Source organism: Geotrypetes seraphini, chromosome 11 (genome assembly GCF_902459505.1).
Source record: "Geotrypetes seraphini chromosome 11, aGeoSer1.1, whole genome shotgun sequence".
NCBI lineage: Eukaryota > Metazoa > Chordata > Amphibia > Gymnophiona > Dermophiidae > Geotrypetes > Geotrypetes seraphini.
This window is the reverse complement of record NC_047094.1, coordinates 45,953,503-45,971,214: the sequence shown is the minus strand read 5'-3', so window position 1 is coordinate 45,971,214 and position 17,712 is coordinate 45,953,503. Positions and strand designations below refer to the sequence as shown.

The following is a 17,712-nucleotide window of genomic DNA, read 5'->3' as shown; positions in this document are numbered from 1 at the left end:
AGACTGAAGAACATTTTTCTTTTGTACAATTGGACTTAGTTAATTGAACCATTATTTTTTTATTCTCCACTGTAAGTGGAAGAATGGCCTAATTAGAGCAGTTGGCTCAGAATCAGAGAATCCAAGGCACAAAACTCTTCTCTCACTTGCATTCATTAAAATCTTGAGCAAATTACTTCACCCTCTATTGCCTCAGGTATCAATGTGTTGGATAATTATATAATAGGGCATGTATTTTATTAAAAGCACCTTTACATAATTGCCCCATAAAGGCTAACACAAAAAAATAACTATGTTAATGTGTACATAGAAATCAGTGTGTTATTTTATAAAATATGCACATAAAATCAATCCCACCATCACTCTGAACACCCGGAAAAATCTGCCTATACACTGTGATTTCTAATATCTATTTTATGGGTGCATACCTCCTAGTCAATTTTTAAGTGGCTCCTTGAACATGTAAAATAGCATTTTCCATACTCAAATTGTTTACTTTTTTAGCCCCCTTAAATTATAATCCCAATTAAACAGGAATTGGCCTTCAGCATGGGTATGGAAAGGCAAAAATTAAATCAAGCAGTCTATGGATCACATGCGTTCAGCTAATTGGCAGAGGCTAACAAATCATTCACTTCCAGGTCACTGCTTCAAATCTACTTTAGATTACTAATAAATTATTACGTTTATATAAACTATTTGTTAGCCTATGCGAAATGGGTTTCTAAGTCTATTCCAGTTCCCAGTGGACAAGTGACCAGATCAGAATTTGCCACCGTTACTGGTCTTCTCAACAAGGAGAGTTTAGACACACTAGCAAATCTCATACAAATTCATTGTGTAAATCTTGAAAACTCAACTGGGTTGTGGCCCTCGAGGACCATAGTTGTCCACCCTGGCCTACGGTGTACTTGTTTTGCATCTCACCAGACAACTCATTTAGTTTCCGGTACTGTCAAAGTGAAAATCAGGCAATCTATACATTTATTAAAAATATAATAAACACATTTCTTAAATATAAAAAATTAGTACCTTTTAACAGCATCATCAAGAGTATAACAGGGCTGTAATGACTTTGTCCTAATCTGATCAGCAACATATATTCTCTCCTTAAAAAACTGACATGATCCTTGTATGCCATCTTTATTATCTAGGATCATGTGGATAGGATAAATATCCTCCAAAGATGTAGGCTCTTCCTTAAACTCCCAAATTCTTACTTCTTGATCAAATTCAGCATATCTGAAATGAAGAGACAATAATTAAATTGTTTAAATTTAACAACTGAATAGTAAAAATTTTACTTAAGGGTAAAGGGTCATTGCTGATGTTACAGGCATGCAAGATCAGAACACTTTACACCCTTACTAGATATGTAATAATTTAAGACAAATAAAGGCGCCTGTTTACAATGTCTTTATGCCACAGTGGCATTCAAATGTCTATCATTTGAACAACACTGGTTACCCATTGTTCCAAGGATTCAATTTAAAATCCTGTTTTTCTCAATGGTGGAGGGTAAATAGTGGAGTTCCACAGGGATCTGTTCTGCTATTTAACTTATTTATAAATGATCTGGAAATTGGAGCGACGAGTGAAGTGATTAAAACCCCCTTCCCCTTTCACCAAAGCTGTGCTAGTGGCTGATGCACAGCAAAAGCCCTTTAAATCTCTATGGGCTTCAAGGAAGTTATCGCAGCGGCAGCCGCTAGTGCGGTTTTGTATAAGAGGGGGGAGTAAATTTGCAGATGACACTAAGGGGTCCTTTTACTAAGGCGCGCTAAATGCTAATGCATGCTAACGCGTCCATTATATCCTATGGACACATTGCCATGAGTTAGCATTTAGTGCATGCTAAGATGCACTAGCGCGCCTTAGTAAAAGGACCCTTAAACTGTTCAAAGTTGATAAAATGTATGCAGGCTGAAAAACTGCAAGCAGACCTTTAAAATGGAAGACTGGACGTCCAAATGGCAGATGAAATGTTAATGTAGACAAATGCAAAGTGATGCACATTGGGAAGTGTCAGCATAGCTATTGCTAGCATTCAGCATTTTCAGTTGGCATAACTAATGTCAGCGAAGGCCTATGGGAAATTATATCAATCTTACTCTGGAATGTAGATGCAAATAGATCCTGAATGCTTATTCACAGAAAACATCCCGGAAAATGGTTTCAAGTAGCCCTGATTAAATCATGATTAGCTAAAAGGTGTTAAAGTGTTAATGTCTGATTAAGAGGGTGCTTAGGACAATGGGTCCAGGTGCACAGATAACTAAAGTTAATCAGAAACTATTGTCAGAGACATACTGGAAATACATATATGACTACAGCCTATTTTTCTCCTGTCTACGAAGGAGGGGGAAGTTTAACTTCTATTGAAGCTCAATAGATTCTATATTTAGAATAAGCTTCCAAGCTATAAAAGCCTCCTCTCTGTAACACACACGGGTCTATCTCTTGAGCTATCTATCTCTGTGTCTATCCTTCTCTCTATCTCTTTCTCTCTCTCTGGCTGATCTCTGGAACCCGAAACTTAGACCATCACCCCATCCCCCTTTCTCTCTCTGGCTCTCCCTAGAACTTTACGCTTCTCTGTCTCTTTGCCTCTGAACTCTGTAAGGCAGGGAAACTGCTTTGCTCTCTCCTTAATTGTAATGCTTAATGGTAATGCTTCTAAATATTGCTTTTCTGTAAGACTATTTCTATAATATATTCTTTATGCAATCATTCTGGCTGTGTTTCTTATTTGAGTCTACTTCCTGGTGAATCTTCAGTGAGGGAACTGAACTTGGGACCTGGCGTGTGTAAGAGCGCCTCTAACATAACCCCACCAACCATACATTGTGGGGGCCTGACTAACAATCCTTACAGGAAGGTTAACCCAAATCATAGTTACCAGATGCTAGGGTCCACTTTGGGGGTCAGTGCCCAAGAAAAAGATCTGGATGTCACTGAAACCTTCTGCCCAATGTGCGGCAGTAGCCAAAAAAGCAAAGATGCTAGGAATTATTAGAAGAGGGGTGGTAAACAAGATTAAGAATGTTATAATGCCTCTGTATCACTCAATGGTGGTACCTCAACTTGTGCATTGTATTCAGTTCTGGTTGCCTTATCTCAAACAAGATATAACAGAACTAGAAAAGGTTCAAAGAAGAGTGACCAAGATGATAAAGGAGATGGAACTTCTCTCATATGAGGAAATACTAAAGAGGTTAGGGCTTTTCAGTTTGGAAAAGAGATGGCTGAGGGGCGATATGATTTTTTTTACTCTATAAAAAATTACAAAGACTAGGGGACATTCAATGAAGTTATAGGGAGATACTTTTAAAACCAATAGGAGGAAATATTTTTTTTTCACTCAGAATAGATAAGCTCTGAATGCATTGCTAGAGGATGTAAGAGCAGTTAATGTAGCTAATTCTAAAAAATGGTTTGGACAAGTTCCTGGAGGAAAAGTCCAAAGTGTGCTATTGAGACAGACATGGGGGAAGCCACTGCTTACCCTGGAATGGTATCATGGAATGTTGCTACTATCTAGGTTTTTGCCAGGTACTTGTGACCTGAATATGCCACAGTGAATATGGGATACTGGGCTAGATGGACCATTGATCTCACCCAGTAAGGCTATTCTTATGGGTTGTCTACTTAATATAAAAATATACATGGAATTGCTACCGCTGTGTGCTGCTCTATGTGTGGCAAATTTTGCATAAAGTGTTAGAAAGCCTTTCTAAAATTTGAGGTAATTTTTATAAAGCATTTTCTGCCTGTGTAAAGCATGTTTTACTTATGGAAAAGGTATCTTATAAACTTTTGCATGTATAAAATGTAGGCGCACTGAAAGACAGTGCCCATTTTTATGCAGTTCGCATGTATGCATTCCCAGAAGAGGGGGTCTAGTTTGGGCACAGTAGATAAGAGTGAAATATATGAGTATGGAGAGATATACACTCAGATGGAACAAGCAAGCCAATTAGGAGTGACATAAAAATAAAGATAAGACTCCTGTATTCCGTTGGGAAGGACTTATAGGGCCACCACCTGCATGATGGTCTCTTGGTAGACTGTTTGCTGGGTAGTTTGCTATTGCCTTCCCCAGTCATCTTTACATTAGTTAGTGGATTTAAATAATGCAGCTTCTATAAGCTTCTATCAGCCTCTAATTGGCCTACAAAAGTGAGGAAAAAAAAGCCAGAAAGTACCCACAAATAATAAATGTAAACCATTTTGGTTGTACCACAATCCAGGCTTTTAAGTTGTTTTTTATCCTAGTGTATTTATTCTCCATTCTTAAATTCACAGGTAAGAAGATCCAGTAAGTTGGAGCCAGAGAGCAGAAAGTGGAATAGTAGGTGCATTCAGATCTAATTTTTGCTGTAGTACAAACAGTGAAGAGATTACTCTAGGACAGTGGTCTCAAACTCACGGCCCGGGGCCCACTTGAGGCCCGCCAGATACTATTTTGTGGCCTTCGGTACGTTTATCATAATCACAAAAGTAAAATAAAACAGTTTCTTGATCGCATGTCTCTTTAGCTATAAATTACAATTGTTTATTTTTTTTAGCATTTATATACCAATAACCTAATTGGTTTACATTCAGGTACTCAAGCATTTTTTCCTATCTGTCCTGGCAGGCTCATACTCTATCTAATGTACCTGGGGCAATGAGGGATTAAGTGACTTGCCCAGGGTCACAAGGAGCAGTGTGGGATTTGAACTCACAACCTCAGGGTGCTGAGGCTGTGGCTCTAACCACTGCACCACACACTCCCCACAAGACTTAGCCAAAAGGAAAGATTTATAAACTATAGAGTTTTATCTCATGCAAAATTGTCATTTCTTTAATAAGACATTAACTATTTTTTTCTGCGGCCCTCCAAGTATCTACAAATCCAAAATGTGGCCCTGCAAAGGGGTTTGAGTTTGAGACCACTGCTCTAAGATGATGTTAAAAAAATGAGATGGGCAAAAGAAAAGGACAAGGGACGCAAGATAAACTGGAATGAATGACTGTATAGGCTTCAAGTTTATTAAAGACTTGTTATCCCGCAAAGCGACAAGAGGCTTCTAGGTGGCTTGCAATCTAAAAAGTTAGGGAAGGGGAGAGGGCATAGTGAAAATGATGTAAATATTAAAAGCGAGGATAGGGGGTAAAACTACAATTCATAATCGGAAAGAAAAAGATCATAGTGTAGTAAGCAATAGTCATTTAACCCTATCCTCTGTTTTCTGTCCAATAACTAATTCCTAATCCACAACTGAACATTGCCTCCTATCCCATGACTCTTTATTTTTCACAGGAGCCTCTTATGAGGAACTTTGTCAAAAGCTTTCTGATAATCTAGATACACTACATTAACTGGCTCACCTTTATCCACATATTTATTCACACCTTCACAGAAGCAAAGCAAAGCAAATTGGTGAGGCAAGACCTCCCTTGGATGAACTCATGCTTACTCTCTCCCATTAAATTATGTGTTACACAATTTCATTTTTTATAATTGCTTCCACTATTTTGCATGACATTGAAGTAAAGCTTACCAGTCTATACTTTCCCTTATCTCCCCTGGAACCCTTAAAAAAAATTGTCCATCATCCAGTCTTTAGGTACTACAGACAATTTTAGCAACAGGTTACAGATTATTAACAGCAGATTAGCAATTTCATGTTTGAGTTCTTTTAGTACCCTGGGATGCATACCATCCAGTTCAAGTGATTTATCAGTCTTTAACTTGTCAATTTGGATTACTACACCTTCCAGATTCACCAAGATTTCTTTCAGTTCCTTTGCATCATTCCCTTTGAAAATCATTTTCAGTTACCAGAGGCAAAGATGGCAATTTGCATGTATACTTAAAAACAAATGTATAACCCATTAGACACTTAGGTACAATAGTGGTGTCAAATCCATAAGCTAGCAATCTTAGAAATGGAAATATATAAGCACTTTCCCTTTGTAAAATTGCCACTTTTTAGATGTATTTCAGCTAGTTAGGTGACCAAGTCTAAAATCACTTCTAAAATATATTAAGACAAAACTTTGTAAACTATTGGGTTTTGTTGTTGTTATTGCTATAATTTATTTACTGTCCTGTTATCCATTACTGTTCTCTAGTCACTTAATCCCCTCCCCCATTGCCCCAAGTACATTAGATAGATTGTGAGCCTGTCCAGACAGACAGGGACAAATGCTTGAGTATCTGAATAAATTCATGCGAACTGATCTGAGCTCCCCTGGGATAACGGTATAGAAAATTGAATTAATAGATTTTTTTAATGGTTTATTATAGTCTGCCTTTATCCAACGATCTTGTCAGCCAATATGATGGAGTTCCTTTCTACCTTTTATTGACTTTTTGTAAACTGCATTACTATGTTACTTGCTTTGAAAGGCAGTACGAGTATATAATAATAATAATAATAATAATAATAAAGGAGACCTTTCAGCCTTTTTGTACACGTAATCTCGTCATGTATTACTATCTATTCTAGTGCCTTTCAATGAGGTTTTCCGTTCCCTTCATTAAGCAAAGCTCCTAGAAAACTGCACACCTTTCTCTGCTCCTCTCACCTGTCAGAAACCTGCAGGAGTGGGCGTTCTACTGGCAGCTCATAGAAACTCAGCTCAGGGTTACAAAGCAGCGCCTGCCACACGACCTGTCGGCTAGAAGCGTCCAGTCGCAGAGGGAACGGGGGTACGCGGTGTTCTAAGCGGCACCACAAAGCCGACAGTGTAATACCGTCCAGGCCTTCCAAGGCCACTTCATCTACCAGAGCCTCCGGTGCGTCCATGAATACATCAAGCAGCACATAAGCGTGAAAGCCACTTCCGGTCACAACTAGTCCGGTGTCAGAGGCTCGAATATGATTGGATGAGTAAAAAACTAATGATTGGTATGTAAAGAAGCCGGGGGCGGGCTTTGGAAAGACTGCATGAAGGCGTTTGTTGATTGGCTTTACCGAGCTATACAGCGGCTTGTTTACCTCCAGAAACTTAGAGGTGATTGGTGAGTTTTCCCACCTGCGCGGAAGCAGGTAATTGTACGACGACAAATTGATTGGTTACCCCTTTTCTGTAGTGGGAGAACCCTGAGAATGAGAATCTGATTGGTGGCAACGAACGAATTGGGGAAATCTCCGAAGTCGGAGCTGATTGGCTGCATCTATCCTGGTTACCAGAGGAAACTGCAAACAGTCGTTGCGTGGAGGATGTGAGCCTTTCGGTAAGATGGTGAGTCCTGGGGAGTGAACGACCACCCGGGGGACAACGAACCTCACACACAGCTGGGGCCATGGCGAGTAAGTCGGTGACTTTGGCTGAAGAGAATGCTCACTGGAGCATGTGTCTGTGGCTGATAAGTATGAGTATAGGGCGTGGGTGCAGCTGAAGTAGCGATTCGGAGTGTTTTCAGCACAGTGGCAAGGAGACGCCCAGACCGTATAGAACGAGAATTTGGATGCTAGTCAGTGGGATGAAAGCTGTCATGTGATTGGTTGGGACGACTGGGATGTCATGTCGTGTGGACTTGACGTCACGAACCCTTAAAGGAGCCTTTTGCAAATCCTAGTGGTGCTGTTTATAGTGGAGCTCTAGTATTGTTATAACAGGTTAGTTTGCTGAAAGACAGTCTTCAGTTCCTTTTGGAGAGGAGTGTAGAGCGGGGGTGCTGCTTTGGTTTTCTTCTGCTCTCGGGAGTTCCTCATTACCTCACCTTTTGCTCAATTGCTGTCAGGCTCAAAATGGCTGCGCTCAGCAGGTCAGGAGGACTCAACTTATATTTTTAATTTGGGTAAACTGGGCTAAGTAGCAGCTTTGTTTTCAGTTCTATGAGGAGAAAAGGTGGTTTGTTCAAAGTTACTCAAGTTAATGGCCGAGGGAAGTAGTGCTCTAAACCCCACATTGCTTTTTCTCCCTAATTACAAGAATCGAGCGCCTTGATATGGAGGAGATAATCGGTACAGATACTCGAAAGTGTTAGTGCTAAAGCGCTCTGTGTCCTACTCTATTCTGTTATAGTATTTCTTGGGTGCTTAATTTGCACACGTTCTAACTTGTTAAAGCTGAAATACGGCTGTAATGTACAGGTAATATACACTGACAATAGCATCTATTACCATGTAATCTTATTGTCAAACGAGCTAAACCTATTGACCGTCTTAAGTGTTTATTATTCTTTGCCTGTAGTTAGGAATGATTCCTGATACAGGTAAGCCCTCACAGCCTGATCATTTCTATTTTTGCTCAATCTGGTCTATGATCTTGAATTTTCAAAGTGTCTGTGAAAGGTAGGACTAAAGTGCAGAGATGCTAAGTCTCGTTCATTAGGAGTATGTCACACTCATTTGAAAGCTTTCTCACTTTTTATATACTGTTGGAGTCCTATTTTTTCACATGTCCCAGAGCTTCAGTACCAGTGAATTGATCTTAGTCACTGTTTATTTATTCATTCAATTTTCTATACTGTTCTCCCAGGGTAGCTCAGAGCAGTTTATATTAACTTATTCAGGTACTGAAGCATTTCCCCCTGTCTGTCCTGGTGGGCTTACAATCTATCTAATGTACCTGAAGGAAAACTTAGAGAAGTAAACCAAGTAGTCCAACCAGTAGAAAGAAATCTGAACACACCATCTTGTCTCCCCTGCCCTGATTTCCCTTTATTGTATGTGCTCTGAAACCTAAGTACATACTTTTAACTGCTGGGTGGAAGACAAATTTTCAGTTCAAAATATTTACCTAAATTGCTTCCCATGTTCCAAAAAGAAAAGCCAATATCATTTAGTGCTGTCTTGATTTATTTCTAAAGCAGTACTACATATAAATCATTCTAGATTTATACCCTGGATGTATAGTTTGAAAAATCTCACGCTTTAGCCTTCAGTCTCACTCCATGGTGTGCAGAATCTCACTCTTTGGGATGGTTTACCCTTTTCATCTCTGAAAGTTCATTAACTAATTTGAAAACCTCTATCCCACTTACAGATTCATAAACATAATTCAATAATGCACACAAATAAAGCATAATACATATCATAAAATCTAGTATTGATACCATCTACCTGTCAAAATCATAATAATTTCTAGCTGTTACTTATCATTCCTAGACAGTCAAGAAGAAGGGCAAGATATATATTTACTGCTCTTACCAAATAGCCTAAAAAACTTACATATTGCATAAGAAAAAAATGTTATTTAATAGCAACACAATTATACATATCCCAGATATCACTAATGTAATTGTTCTGAAGAGCAAATGACATCACTTTCAACCATAATATCACACATTTTTCAAAAATCTACTAACCTCAAAATCATCTGAGGTTTTGTCAGACAGTTGGCAGGGATGCCTCATCAACACCCCTATCTCCTTCCACTGAATAGGTTATTTAGCCAAATACTTGAGTAGTCAAACTGTATGTGTGTGGAGGTGCTCTTTCTAAGGGAAAACAATGTTCTGTCTCTTGTTATAGTTGTGTAGGCAAGTAATTTCAAAGCACTGGAACATAATTGCTAAAGACCTCATTAAGCAGAATGGGACGCTACATAGGGGCTATGTCTCCACCAATATTTTGTCCACATAGCATTAGCAACTTGGAAACTTGGGGGAGTGGGCAAAGATTGGTTTCTTTGCCTCCTCTCCACACCAACTGATTGTGCTTCAACAACAGAAATTACTGTTATTATATTAGTACTAGTGTTAGCAATATTTGTTACAACAAGCTTTGGTGATGCTTTTGGCTAGACTGGCTTTTGTGATGACTGTAAGTCCCTCCTATCTGTGCCCTTCTCCTCTGCCAGCTCCAGACTCCGTCCCTTCTATCTTGCTGCATTGTATGCCTGAAACAAACTGCCCAGATCCCTACGTCAGTCTCCATCTCTGGCGGTGTTCACGTCTAAGTTAAAAGCCCACCTCTTCGAGACTGTTTTCAACTCCTAACTCCTCTCACCTAAGGTTCTGCATCCCCAATCCTATATGTCATGTCTGTCTGTCTAAGCAAGATTGTAAGCTCTTCCAAACAGGGACCATCTATTAAATGTCAAAATGTACAATGCTGCATACACCTTTCAGCGCTATGTAAATGATAAATAGTAGTAGTAGTAGTAGTAGTAGTAGTAGTAGTAGTAGTAGACTTCTGTTTTCAATTGCAGTTGTATATATGGAATTTGTCTGTGTATATTCTTCATGTTTTACTTTAATGAATTTGATTATAAACGTGAGATAGAAAACAATAAACCTTTCGCTGTACTCAGTGTTGTACCCAAAACTTATATAAGAGACCATCCCTGCTCAAAAGAGCTTACATTCTATTCAAGACAGACCAAGACAACAAATAAGAGGTTAGGAAATTTGTGTGGGAATGATTAAAAACAAACATGAACACTTAACAAGTGAATACAAAGTTATGAATTAAAAGCAGCCTTACAAAGGTCAGCTTTTAGCATAGGTTTAAATAGGGCCAAAGATGGAGCATGATCTACCTGCTCAGGAAGTATTTTCCAGGGATACAGCACAGTAGGATAAAAAGGAACAAAGCATGAGTTCTCAGGGAGGGGTATAGGGAGAGGTAAGAGAGAAGTGCATTCGTTCTGCAGCTACCCAGTAAGTTAATAAGAGAAGTTTGAACTGTATGTTCTGCTATTGCTGAAAGGCCTTATATAGCACCTACTGTAGTTCTTAGTTACCAAACTGTTTTCAGTGTTTGTACATTTAGCAATTGATATCTCGGAGCAAGACCACTTCTGATGCAGGTAGCAATTCTGATTGCAGTTGTTTCCTCATTTCTCTTCTCACCCCAGCTTATTAATTGGCCAAACCCTAAATTCTTAATTTATATGATCTAGACCCCCTTTTACTAAGCCGCATGGCAAAAGCCCTTTAAATCCCTATGGGCTTCGGGACATTTACTGTGCCAGCCCGCACTAAAATGCTTTGTAAAAGTGAGCCCTTGTTTGATAGCTAAAATTATAGAGAATAGTTTTCCTTCAAGCAAACTCCTGCAAATCTTCAAAGATAAGTAAGATAAGGAAAATGTCATTGCCAGTACATTTCTAACTTTTCCAAGGGCTCCTTTTTACAAAGTGTACTACAGGTTAGCGGTGCTCTGGGCTTATTCACATTCATTCAATTCCCATGGGTTTCTTCACATTCAATGTGCCCTAATTGGTAGCGCAGCTTTGTGAAAGAGAGCCTCAAATGTTTTTCTGCAGAACTATAGATACTTCTTTGTACCCCAACTAGATGACTCACTCTGCTGACTTACCCCACCTTTTACAAAACCACGATGGTGGTTTTTAGTGCAGGCTGACACACTGAATGTTCTATAGCATATTTGTCAAACACAAGGCCCGCAGGGTGAATTCGGCCCACCTGGCTTTTTTATGTGGCCCGCAGCAATGCTCCCGAACTTCCCCTTCTCACAGCCAGGCATGTTCTCCCTCCCGCGCTGGTAAGACGATGTTGTCATGCCGTAAAGTCTGGGCAGCGATTCGACAATGTTGTTCGTGGCTCCCCCAACTGCCTTCTGTCTACCGCGGTCTACCCAGGCGAAAAGCAGGAGGGGGAGCCACGTACACACTACTGAATTGCTGAGGCCGGCAGATTCCTTGGCTTGGCGACATCAAACCGGCACCAGAGGGAAAGACACTGACTGTAGTAAAGTGTCATGGACTTAGTACAGAGTAAGTGATGGATTTTTTTGTTGTTGTTTTATCAGTATATGTACTGGTGTTCTGCTGAATTGCGGGTACATAATTAATAAGCTGGACAAAATCATATTTTCAGTGCAACAGATGAGACATTCAACAGTAAGGTTATTTCTCTTTAGCTGCAAGCTGCTGCAGAAGGAATCCACTCCAGATTTTTCACTCTGCTTCCTACTTCACTGGGCTCTCTAGCTCCACCTTCAGTTTTTTCCTTCGGCACGTGTGCCTGCAGGAGTGTTTGTTCTGCTCTCCCCATTTTATTATTTTTAGTTCGATGTAATTTTATCTCCTTTTCTGGTAATTTAGTGCTTGGAATGTTTTTGAAGCTTGAGAATTCAGAGTTCGGTCTGTAGCTGACAGGCTGATCCTACTGAGTACCTGTTACCAAGCCTGCATAGTTTCTCTGGAGCTCAGGGCTGTCCCTGAGGTGGACTCACCTCCTTTTAATCGGGGGTCAAGTGCAGGCTGTTAGGTGCCCATAGGAGACTCGGCAGGGTCTCTCCGGGTGCCGGCTGCATCGTCGCACCTCCGCTTGTCCCTGTGCACATCCATTGGTCTGCATCTCCATCTCCTAGTTAGACATTGGAGTCTGACTGGAAGCTCAAAGATCAGCTTTGCAGAAGCATTCTCAGCATTGTGGCAGTGAATTTTCTCATCCAGTTCTGTGAGAGAGCTGAAAGCAGGTTGCAGCACAGATCCTGTCGAGTCACAGTGAGTAGTACACAGTAGTGCTGCCCGATTCACGATTCGAATCGATTCACCGATTCACTTTGGATGAATCGATTCAAATTGATTTAAAACAATAAAAAAATCGGCCTCTCGATTCGGTGATTGACCCTCCCCCCTAAAGAAGAAGCGAAAGCGTTGCCTCTTGCTGGCCAGCTGCTGCCGCTCCTGCTTTAGAGGGCAAGGGGGGACAGTCAGTTGGGAAATGCTGGTGTCCGGCTTCCCCTCCAGTGTAACATTTCTCTTTTCCTTCCTCCTTTCTGCCCCCTACAGTCCATCTTCCTTCCATTCCTCCTTTCTGGCCCCCCTTCCAGTTCAACATTTCTCCCTGCTTTCCACCAGTCCAACATTTTTTTTTTCTCTCTTCCTCCTGCATGCTTCTCCTCTGATTCTTCTTCCCTCAACCAAACAACATCTCTCTCCCTCCATGAGTCCAACTTTTCACTCTCTGCCCTCTCCCCTTCCCCAGAGTGTAATATTTCTCCTTCCCTCCTTTCCCCCCAACCCAATATGCTCTCTCCCCATGCACCATCTCGCCCTCCCCTCCAGTGTGTAGCACCTTTCCTTTCCCTCCCTTTCTGCCAGGTCCAGCAGTACCTCTTTTCCCTTTCTTTTACCTCCCCCTTGTCCAGTAGCACCCCTTCTCCCTTCCTTCTTCCCCTCCTCCCCTTGTCCAGCAGTACCTGGTGCATACTGGGCAGGAAGAGAAGCTTCAGCGTCGGCGTCAGCTGACTAGCAATTTCCTGCAGCTGCATCATATGCCGGGACTTCTGCCTTCATGTATCTGCCGGATACGCGCAGGCAGGAGTCCCAGCATATGATGCAGCTGCAGGAAGTTGCTAGTCAGCTGACGCCGGAGCTTCTCTTCCTGCCCAGTGTGCAAGATTGCGCCGGCGTCGGCTGACTTGCAACTGCCTGCTGCCATTGCGTATGCCGGGACTCCTGCCTTCACGTATCCTGTATATACGCGAAGGCGGGAATCCCAGCATATATGACGGCAGCAGGCAGTTGCCCAGATTGCGGAATCGGGTTGCCCAGTTACAGCTGCCCAGATTGAAAGTTCGGGTACTAGACCACGGGCCGCAAAATAGCAGCCGGGGGGCTGCATGCAGCCCATGGGCCGCAAGTTTGAGACCACTGGTCTAGAATGTCTTAACTATTGCACCGGAAAAAGAGATTATGTACTTGCCCTGGTAAGCTCTTTTCCAGTATATAGGTGAGACATTCTAGACTCCCGTTCTGTCCTTCCTGCGCCTGCTTACAGTTTTCAGTCTGTTTATGCTTCTCCAAGCTGATTCTTAGATGCTGGTCAGCCCTTGGGGGATGGGAAGACTTTGTATACATGTTTCAATTTATTTGGGAGTAGTTTATGAGCTCCTTTGAAGCCAGTGTTGATAGTTAACGGTACTGTTTAGTTACTTTTGAGCAGAACAGTTTGTGTAAAGTGTTTCTACTTCACATGTATTGGGTGGCTCTTATGATTGGGTACTAACTGAAGGTGGAGCTAGAGAGCCCAGTGAAGTATAACAGAGGTAGAGTGAAAAATCCGGAGTGTATTCTTTCTGCAGCAGCACGCAGCTATAGGGAAATAACCCTACTCTCTAAAATCTCTCACCTATCTACTGGAAAAGAGTTTACCAGTTTAAATACATAATCTCTTTGTATTGTTCATGGATTGACTTATTCATAATCAGTACACCTAATGTAACATTATTGAGAGACTATACTATGATGGATCTACTTGTAGAGATGTCAAAACAGGGCTTATACACCTTTTTATGCTGTTTGATTGGTAATATTCAGCTCTGAACTGCTGCAGGTAACTCTTTGAGGAACACTGGAAGAAACAAATCTAGCTCAAAGGAAAGGAATGAGGTAAAGTGCTCATTGTATTAGTACTTTCTTTGCATATGTTTATGATATAAATGAAAACCATATCCAAAACAAATTGTGGAATTGACTATCATTACCGTAGTTTTTTTCTCTTTAAATTATACTATTAGGGTGTGAAGGATTATTTGATTTTCCCTCATCAATGCTACAGTTTTGCCACTGGGTAGCAGGGGACACTAGAAGAATGTGTGGAAGCTACCAGTCCCAAAATGCACTGAGCTTTTACAGCTTAGTGCTGAGAGATATTGAAAAATACAACCCTGCTGAGTCAGATGGGTGAAACGCAGGTAGGGAGGAGTATTTTTACCCTAGACTGGAATCATTAGGAGAGGTCCTTGAGAGAGGGGGTACTGAGGAAGACACTTCCACTAGAGAACCCTTCTCTAGCTATGGGATGAGGAGAGACCTAGGGAGCAAAGGGATTCTTATTTGAGAGAGAGAGAGAGAGAGAGAGAAACCCTTCCCTAGCCATGGGCTGAGGAAAATCCCTGGGAAGTCAAGAAATCTGGCAAGGACTGTTAGAAGAGCTGACAGTGTGAGATGTTTGGTATATGGCTGGCTAAAGTAAGCCAGTCTTATTATACTGAGGCTTGTGGACTATGGGTGGTCTGGCTGGGACCAGCCCTTGAACTTTGCTTAAGAAAACCTGTTTATCCTTGAGCTGAGAGGGTTTTGCCTTACCAGAGCCTGTGAGATAGTTGTATACTTAATTAAAAAATACTATTATACTTCGAGTAGTATCCAGGCTGTTTGTGTGAGTGAACACAGTGCCCAGGAAAACCTAGACTAAACACTAGGACAGGGGTCTCCAAAAGTCCCTCGTCAAGGGCCGAATCCAGTCAGGTTTTCGGGATTTCCCCAATGAATATGCACTGAAAGCAGTACATGCACATAGATCTCATGCATATTCATTGGGGAAATCCCGAAAACCTGACTGGATTCGGCCCTCGAGGAGGGACTTTTGGAGACCCCTGCACTAGGACATTAAAAAAAACAGCATAAATCGGCACTTGGATATTTTCTCACCAAAATGTGAATTTGAGAAAGTATGGTCCCCTGTTATCTAGCTATGGTAGAGCATTTTAGCGCAGGCTGGCGAGATAAATGCTCTGACGCTCATAGGAATTGAATGAGGTCAGAACATTGGGAAGAATAACCCAAATCACAGTTAATAGATGCTAGGGTCCACCTTGGGGGTTAGCACCCAAGAAAAGGATCTGGGTGTCATTGTAGACAATATGATGAAATCTTCTACCCAATGTGTGGCGGCAGCCAAGAAGCAAACAGGATGCTTGGAATTATTAAAAAAGGGATGGCTAACAAGTAAGAATGTTATAATGCCTCTATCACTCCTTGGTGCGACCTTATCTGGAGTACAGTGGTGCCTCGCATAACGGACGCCTCGCACAGCGAACGCTGCGCACAACGAACTTTATGTCTTGATCCGTACAACGAACTTCATTTCACACAACGAAGTCGCCCGAGCTGCATCCTTCCGCGCAGGCACTGCGCTTAACTGCCCTCTCTCCGCCTGGTTCCCTCTTGCCCCCCCGACTCCCCGACACGATCGGGGCAAGAGGGAGCTCAAGCCCTCTTGCCCCCCCCGACTCCCCGACACGATCGGGGCAAGAGGGAGCTCAAGCCCTCTTGCCCCCCCCGACTCCCCGACACGATCGGGGCAAGAGGGAGCTCAAGCCCTCTTGCCCCCCCCGACTCCCCGACACGATCGGGGCAAGAGGGAGCTCAAGCCCTCTTGCCCCCCCGACTCCCCGACACGATCGGGGCAAGAGGGAGCTCAAGCCCTCTTGCCCCCCCGACTCCCCGACACGATCGGGGCAAGAGGGAGCTCAAGCCCTCTTGCCCCCCCGACTCCCCGACACGATCGGGGCAAAAGGGAGCCCAAGCCCTCTTGCCCCGCCGATTCCCCAACTCCCCGACAATATCGGGCCAGGAGGGAGCCCAAGTCCTCCTGGCCACGGCGACCCCCTAACCCCACCCTGCACTACATTACGGGCAGGAGGGATCCCAGGCCCTCCTGCCCTCGACGCAAACCCCCCCTCCCCCCAACGACCGCCCCCCCCAAGAACCTCCGACCACCCCCCCAGCCGACCCTCGACCCCCCTGGCCGACCCCCACGACACCCCCAACCCCCTTCCCCGTACCTTTCTGTAGTTGGCCGGACAGACGGGAGCCAAACCCGCCTGTCCGGCAGGCAGCCATCGACGGAATGAGGCCGGATTGGCCCATCCGTCCCAAAGCTCCGCCTACTGGTGGGGCCTAAGGCGCCTGGGCCAATCAGAATAGGCCTGGGAGCCTTAGGTCCCTCCTGGGGGCAGGGCCTGAGGCACATGGTCGGGTTGGGCCCATGTGCCTCAGGCCCCGCCCCCAGGAGGGACCTAAGGCTCCCGGGCCTATTCTGATTGGCCCAGGCGCCTTAGGCCCCACCAGTAGGCGGAGCTTTGGGACGGATGGGCCAATCCGGCCTCATTCCGTCGATGGCTGCCTGCCGGACAGGCGGGTTTGGCTCCCGTCTGTCCGGCCAACTACAGAAAGGTACGGGGAAGGGGGTTGGGGGGGTCGTGGGGGTCGGCCAGGGGGGTCGCGGGTCGGCTGGGGGGGCGGTCGGAGGGTCTTGGGGGGGGGCGGTCGTTGGGGGGGGGGGGGGTTTGCGTCGAGGGCAGGAGGGCCTGGGATCCCTCCTGCCCGTAATGTAGTGCAGGGTGGGGTTAGGGGGTCGCCGTGGCCAGGAGGACTTGGGCTCCCTCCTGGCCCGATATTGTCGGGGAGTTGGGGAATCGGCGGGGCAAGAGGGCTTGGGCTCCCTTTTGCCCCGATCGTGTCGGGGAGTCGGGGGGGCAAGAGGGCTTGAGCTCCCTTTTGCCCCGTTCGTGTCGGGGAGTCGGGGGGGCAAGAGGGCTTGAGCTCCCTCTTGCCCCGATCGTGTCGGGGAGTCGGGGGGGCAAGAGGGCTTGAGCTCCCTCTTGCCCCGATCGTGCCGGGGAGTCGGGGGGGCAAGAGGGCTTGAGCTCCCTCTTGCCCCGATCGTGTCGGGGGTGCCAGGGACCACACGGAGTCACCCACCGTACCACCCGATTCGGGTAAGCGCAGGTATCGGTGGGTGGCTTATTTGCGGGGGGGTGCCTTATTTTACATTTTTTTCTAAAAAGGGGGGGCTGTCTTATTTGATGGCCCTGCCTTATCATCGGGGAAACACGGTAGAAAAAAAAAAAAATGAACAGTTAAGTCCCAGTTTTTGCCGCTGAGACTCTGCCCTCTCACTGTAAAATTAGACTCTACTTAGTCTGTCTTTAAATTTAAAAAATGTGTGTTGTTTTAAAAAACAATTATGTTTTTAGATGTATCTAAATAAAAATAATAACCAAAAAT

The 17,712-nt window shown here is 43.8% G+C and overlaps 2 protein-coding genes across 15 annotated transcripts in view; one reads left to right on the top strand and one right to left on the bottom strand.

The window, feature by feature from the left end:
* GTF3C1 (general transcription factor IIIC subunit 1) overlaps positions 1 to 6,943 on the bottom strand; it is a 150,014-nt gene extending 143,071 nt beyond the window's left edge. For both annotated transcript variants that reach the window (XM_033963012.1, XM_033963013.1), the window contains exons 1-2: positions 6,577 to 6,943; positions 1,033 to 1,242 (exon numbers count right to left, since the gene is read on the bottom strand). In XM_033963012.1, coding sequence (XP_033818903.1) covers positions 1,033 to 1,242; positions 6,577 to 6,797 — 431 coding nt within the window. In that variant the 5' untranslated portion in view covers positions 6,798 to 6,943. The remainder of the gene's footprint in view (positions 1 to 1,032; positions 1,243 to 6,576) is intronic.
* A 150-nt stretch (positions 6,944 to 7,093) lies between these two features.
* KATNIP (katanin interacting protein) overlaps positions 7,094 to 17,712 on the top strand; it is a 154,761-nt gene continuing 144,142 nt past the window's right edge. For 3 of the 13 annotated variants that reach the window (XR_004541078.1, XM_033963017.1, XM_033963015.1), the window contains exons 1-2: positions 7,162 to 7,304; positions 14,252 to 14,307. Coding sequence is in view for 3 of the 13 variants with exons in the window: in XM_033963017.1 (XP_033818908.1) it covers positions 7,298 to 7,304; positions 14,252 to 14,307 (63 nt within the window). In the remaining 10 variants the exon portion in view is untranslated. Of the gene's footprint in view, positions 7,305 to 7,474; positions 7,614 to 7,642; positions 7,763 to 8,071; positions 8,091 to 14,251; positions 14,308 to 17,712 lie in introns of those variants that run through there. The other 10 variants (XM_033963018.1, XM_033963026.1, XM_033963024.1 and 7 more) reach the window with 8 other exon arrangements.